The 6,996-nt window shown below is 38.2% G+C and overlaps 1 protein-coding gene across 1 annotated transcript; it reads right to left on the bottom strand.

Moving 5' to 3' along the window:
* Window positions 1–2,866: 2,866 nt before the first annotated feature.
* LOC145692386 (uncharacterized) lies at window positions 2,867–5,092 on the bottom strand. The gene has a single exon (XM_081767685.1). The coding sequence runs from the start codon at window positions 5,090–5,092 to the stop codon at window positions 2,867–2,869; it is 2,226 nt and encodes a 741-aa protein (XP_081623811.1).
* Between the last annotated feature and the right edge of the window lie 1,904 nt (window positions 5,093–6,996).

Here is a 6,996-nt window from a genome sequence, read left to right as displayed (position 1 = left end):
TAGGCTTTTAATGAGTTTCCTTTTTGGGTGTGTGGGGGGAAAGAGAGAAATGCTTTCTTCTTATATCTGTTTCTTGCCATTCATCTTGTTTTAACTGCTTAAGTAAGTCATTTTGTAACTTTTGATGTCAGCCAACTCCGTTATAATGATAAAATTGTCATTCTTAACAGTGTGTTTTATTCTCTTATTTGCAGTTTGCCACACTGATATATTTGTGACAAAATTGAGGTTTAGTCCAACGCCTTTCGAATTTGCAACCAACCCAACCGCGTATCTTTTTGGGTTGCCTGCTATTGCAGGAAAAGGAGAATTGCACGTGGTAATACACTTTTGAAGACATGTATACATACCGTATAAAGGTGCTTAGTTATCCTCTGTGAGAGCGTCTCCATAAAGTATGCTCATAATTGTAATTTGAGTAATCACTAAAACACTAGGTTACATTTAAATTACAAATATCCATAATTGCAATTATTATGAATATTTATTCATAGCAGTTTACCTTCTAGTTTAAAAAAGCAGTATTATACGTACAGATAGAACAGATACTTGTTAAAAATTAAGTACAAAGTTGAATAACACAAATAAGAAATTACTAATACAAGTACACATTTTCTGTAACTTGTGTCACCTTGAAATCTGACCCTGTTTCTTTCCTATCGGCCCCCAGAACTTTCGTGGTAAACCATCGGTAGCGGAATGATGTCCATCCTTCAGCCAAGAAAGAAGTAGCTCGTCTACTTTGAGGTTGTCTAACGGTGGGCCATTAACATTAATGAACAACAAGCTAGACAATGTTTGAGCACTTAGTCTATTTCTAATATCAGTCAGTTTTGATGTCATTACCACGCCCCCCAGAAAGCACAAAGGGAACGAGGTTCCGGGGAAGTGTTCAAAAGTGCCTGGGAATTTAAAACCTCTTCCTCTTCAATTACTACACTGGTTTGCTCGCATCCAGACAAGCACTTTATAAGTAGCGGCATTTCATTTCATATAAGAAAAAGATGACCAGCATTACAATCAATCCGTTTCCAGGATTGACAAGATGCATATAACAGTAGATGACCGTTCCAGTCAATGTTACCAGGATTTACCAAGATGCCATACAAAGATGCTCATTACATTCGCAGCCTCAAGCAGCTGTTCTAGTACCAGCATCTCCGGTTTTAGTCTCAGAGTAACCATCATTTTCTGCAGATTTGGCTCCAGATGCAACTTTCTTCCATCCTTCAACGTAGCTGTTTGATGCGATACCAATCTACGCCGTGATGGACTGAATGTTCTTTCATCGATTTAATGACCCTGGGAATGAGACACTCGGTCCTAGAAATGTTACACTGCATCACGCAACCTACTTCGCTGACACAGCACCGGCATCTATCTTGCAACGCTTCAAGAATCCGCACAACTACGTAGCAGACTCCAAGCAACTCTGCAGTATGTCATACAAAGCACTTCCCGGTTTCTAACCCTGCAATCTCTCATGGTACAATCTACTCTTAGTGTGTGATGCAGCCGTCCTATCGTTTCTTCAAGATAATGCGAAACTTCCGACATTCATCTCCCGTTCCACAATATCTTCAAAGGCATCGCAGCATCTCTGTTCTTGGAACTGCACGCGAAGGACATTACTTACGAGCTGTATCAGTGGTTTCAACCCCGTCCATTCAACAATGTTGGTTCATCACACAGGACAATCTTCCAACAGAACGGGTGTAAGACTTCGATTCTCCGTTCCAGTATGGATATAGCGACACTCATCCATGACATCATCCGTAGCAGTAACCTTCCACACTGATCACCTCAGAAGAAACGCTGCAACAGGATGTATACATCTACCAAGTCGACGCTGCCAGAAATTTCTCAATGTGATTCATGGAAATCCGGAATCCATAGAATCAGACGTTCGAAGTCTCCCTGCCCAAGCTCTCCAATCAATCTTAGATGCTTTATCACCATCTTCATTATCTACGATGAACGTCAGCAGAAGCTATCTACAACTCAAACTGTATCATAATACAATTTCTATCCGACTGATCGAGACATGTACTAATTCAACATCATTTATATTCTTCTGTATTTTCTCTATTTTGATATACTACAAATAATACAATGTGATCAAAATTTTATTAGTATGCTATTTAGAGTCTACTCCAACCACGATGCACGGTAATATCATTGTCATATGTAGCTTACCTTTTATTTTGCTGATATAAGCACCAAGTTCAGTCCAATATCATACCATTTTTTAATTTTTTTTTCTTAAAAAAATAGTTTTAATCTTAAACAATGCAATTTGAGATCAAGAGATTCATTAACAAATAATACACTCAGAACTGTTTCTTTATAAAACTCATTGTTATATAGAATGTGTGGGACGTATAATAAATTAGCTAGTAAGCATGAAGAATTAGATTTGAGTATTATTTAGCAAAGTTTGTAAAAATGTTAAACAATACATATATATAAAATGATAATATTGTTAATGTTTTAACAATGTATTTTTTTATTACATAATGCATTCTGAATATTTCTCAATTTTTTTTACTAGTGTACACATATAACATTTCTGGTTAATGAAGTTTCTAGAAAAAAAATAGTATATACAAAAGTACTAATACATTTAGAGAAACATCAAAATTAACATATTTAAAACAGCAAACAGTAAAAATTAAACATAATTTTGGTACTATATAAACCGACAATTGTAGAAACGAAGGATAACACATGATGATTAATAAGTGTTTCAGTCCTCTATACTTAGATTTTGCCATAATCCCAGTCGCACAATAATAAACAAAAATATCATTTTATACTGTATATGTCTTTGAAGTAGCAATTATTAACATTCAGAAAATGTTTATATTTATTTTAGATAAAAAATTTCGTCTAGCTTGGGTGAAGATGGGAAGGAGTTTAATATGCTAATGGCATTGCCTCTTTGTACGGCTAGGCTTATCCTTTGTGTCAAAAAGTAACCACTTCTAGGATCTCCTGATTTATTAATTAATTTTGATCCTAATTCCTTTAAAAACATTCTGGCTTCTTTGCTAAAAACGCCCATTGTTTCCGTGGCAAACGCAATAAAAATGTGATCTTCTTTAAGTTTTGAATATTTAGAATGTTTCCGCATACACGCTGTCTCTGCTGCACTTCCCGCTTCTTCACTAGTTGACGTTAAGTAAGATGGGGCAAAAGTATCTACACATGTTACATCCCATACTAGACATTGACCCCTTTTCCAAGGTGTCAAAGTAATTCCATCTGGCCGCTTATTGTCATTCCGATACATTCCTGGTGGCTCTAAAATGTTAGGACAGTCTATACTGGTGAGGGTTCGTTTTATTATTTGATTTAATTCACTGTGACGTGAAATTCTCCCTCCACTTTTGATGCAACTTAATGCGTGTAAGCCTTTCTCATCCATCCGACTTTGACACGCACATGTGAATTCATAGCAAATACTAAGTCCTAGGCGTAAAGCTACACATATTTGAAAAATATTTGTTTCTAAAAATGTTCCGATGTTTTTAGAGGGTGTGGCTTGCAACCATGCTCCAGACTCTTTTTGACGTAGTGCTTTGAGGCGAGCTGAATCAATGTCATTTTGCGAAACTACCTCGTTTTCAGCTATCTCGTTGATTACAATTTCATCCCATTTTCTTTGCGACTCCTTTACAACCGGAACTGTGTTGTAAATGCCTCTCCATATTTCTAATGTCTCTGTCAGATGAGGAATCTTCACTTCGTCAACTGGAATATTAAGAACTTTGGAGACGAGCGACAACACCCCATAAGAAGAAGACAAGAATGCAGGGAGACTCAAATCTGAAACTTTCCGTACCCCTAAACCTCCTAAACGAATGGGTAAGCTTGCTTGTGCCCATTGAGTTTCATTTAACTTATAATTAAGTATTGATTGCAGACACTTTTTCAAAATGTCATCTAGTTGAAAAATTTTAGTTGGCCTGAACCATGTTGGAACGGTACGTAAAAAATAAGTCAATTTAGGAATACCTAAACAATTTTTTAAAAGGAAAAAGGCTATATGTGCTGGTACTTTTTTCAACCTCTCGGTTATTGTTTTAAAACTATTTAGATGATCCTCCAAACAATTATCATATCCATCTTCGTGTAGTGGTGCTCCCAATAATGATATCTCATGAGTTGATATTGTTCGAATTCCAGGTAGCATAGCTTGAAATTGAGCTTCAATGATGGGATCTGGTGTTCCCGACGTAAAAAATAGCTCACATTTTAATGGATTTATTTGTAGTCCTATCTTACTTGATTCCACGAGTAAAACATTTAAGTCGTGTATGACTGTCTGTGGTGATCCACCTAAAGTACCATCATCAAGATAAAACACATTTAGTTTTGAACGTAACGTACTAATTATTGGGTGAATTGCTAAACTAAATAGCATCGGTCCTGCAGGATCACCCTGTTGACATCCAACCTGTGATGAAATTGTTCTGTCTCCGAAAAATAGCATGGACGGATTAGCATAACTTTGCCAAAAATAGGGATATAGCTGGGGTATAACTCGTTGCACTTCTTTTAACATAGAGTCTCTTTCCACAGTGTTAAATGCGTTTTTATAATCTATTTTGAGGATTATATTGTTCGAGTTTTGGTGTGATTTAATGAAGGCACGGGTAGCATGTATGATTGTTTCAGTCCCTTTCTTCGTCGCAAAACCAAGCTGATGTGGTTGCAAATGATTTGTGCACTGATTATAGACTGATGATACAGCTAATTTGGAAGCCAATCTTCTGAACACACATCCAACTGCTATCGGCCTTACACCACCATCTTTTTTCCGCAGGGCACATAGGTTAGCACCAAAAAGGTATTTGCATATATCGTGATTTACTTTTCCATTTAAAATCAGGTTTACCAATTTCGTTATTGAAGTGAGTAAGATCCACGCTGAATCACCTGCCGATTTCGATGTTAGATCTTTTAAGTGTTGAGGTGACAGTCCATCTATTCCTGAAGCAGAACCACTGGGAAAGTTATGAATTGCTTTTATTTTTTTAATTTTATTATTGATTAAATAAGACAAACCGTTGGTCAAAATGTGCCTCATTTACTTTATACATAATGCTTTATTGCAATTTAACCAACTGTATGGTTATATATATGCAGTATACAGAAGGTCGATCCGCGTATATGTGTCCAATTTTACACCCGTACCCCTGACCACAGAAGCGACCGAACCAAGTGGTTAAACGCATGTGCTATACCTGAAGGTTCATTCTATCGTTTGCCAAGCAAAACTGTGTATCGTATGCATCATGGCTCCAAAGGTGAACCGTTTTTGGAAGGGCTACGTAATTGGACTTTTCCACGCCAAATATTCGGTTTCTAAAATTCAAAACAGTGCAAAGAAAATGGTTGTGCATTGGGTTCGACGACTATCAAGAACATAATCAAGCAGTATAAAAAAGAAGACATGCCAGGTAAGCAAAGCATTCACCCACTAACGGGTCGAGGAAGCGTGCGTGTACCACAGTGATTCCACAAGTAGCTCAGAAGTTGCTGCGAATGGCCTTACAAGAAAATCCCCCTCCGCAATGTGTGATGGCAATTCGACTCCACATACCACAGTCAACTGTTAACCGCGCCCTGAGTGGGAAATTAAACCTTCGGAGGGTCTTTAAAAGTCATGGACATTACCTAAGTGCGGCCCATCGCCGTGACAGAAAGACTGACAGCAGGCGCCTCTATGAACGCCATCTATCTGGGGAAAAGTGGAAGTTTGTGGCCACACTAGATGAAGCATGGGTGTATCTATCAGATTGTGGCAAAATTCGCTCGATAACTTACACTTCGCGAGATGCAAAAAGCCGTCCTGCGTTCATCCGTCATTGCAAAGCAACTTTCTCGAAAGGATTTATGGTTGTCGCCGGTTACTCTTATCAGGGCAAGTTAACAATTCGTCAGATCCCTAAAAACTGTAAAATCAACTCTGCATTCTTTCAGCAACATATACTGACCCCAATTTATACAGAAGATCTGCCTCGTTTGTATGGGCATGCCATAAAGCAAGTGTCTGTGCATATGGATAAGGCCTCCTCACATACATCTCGTTCTACCCAGAACTTTCTGAAGCAGATGGAGACAGACACCGGTATTTGTGCTATTCCATTTCATGATATACCAGTGAAATCACCAGATGCCAGTCCCATGGATTTCTGCGGGTTTGGTCTACTGAAAAGGGCACTTTCTTCTCGTCGTGTCGCTACTCTCGGGGGCCTGTGGAAAGCCTGCCGGGAGGAATAGGAGAAGATTCTACTTCATGTACTTCGTCGTAGTCTTCTACAGTGGAAGTTACGGTGCAGGGCTATTGCCAGAACACATGGCCATCACATTGAGGCCAACCGATGGTGGTCCCATGGATTTTCATAAGGTTAGTGCTATTTCAAAATTGGACACGTATACGCGGATCGACTTTCTGTATATTGTAAGTCCTAGGCATCGTTAGACATATATAGGTAAGTTCGAAAAGGATGCTGCCTCTCGCCAACACTATTTAATGTCTATCTAGAAGAGCTAGTGAAAAAGAGCCTACATGATGATGATGGCATTTCGGTAGGAGGTAAAATGATTAGATGCATAAGATTTGCAGACGATATGGCGCTTCTTGTAGAATCTGAAAAGAAAATCAATAAAATGTGAGAAAAAATCAGAAAGGGCTTGGAAGAATATGAGATGAAAATAAATGTTAGAAAGACGAAAGCCATGGTGATTGGAACGAAGGGGTATGTGTCAAATATAAAAGTAGGAGGGGAGAAGATAGAACAAGTGAATAGTTTTCGATATCTGGGTAGTATTCTTAGTAATAACATGAAGTGCGAACATGAAATAAAAGCAAGGATAGGAATGGCGAAAGAAGCCTTTAGGAGGAAGAAAAGTCTGTTTTGTGAGACCTTGAATAAAGAGTTGAGAAAAATACTCATAAAATGCTTCGTGTGGAGTGTTGTACTGTAT

This window comes from Thermobia domestica, chromosome 8 (assembly GCF_964235325.1).
Source record: "Thermobia domestica chromosome 8, izTheDome1.hap1.1, whole genome shotgun sequence".
Classification (NCBI taxonomy): domain Eukaryota; kingdom Metazoa; phylum Arthropoda; class Insecta; order Zygentoma; family Lepismatidae; genus Thermobia; species Thermobia domestica.
Note: the sequence above shows the minus strand (reverse complement) of the source record. Positions and strands in the feature narration are given on the sequence as shown.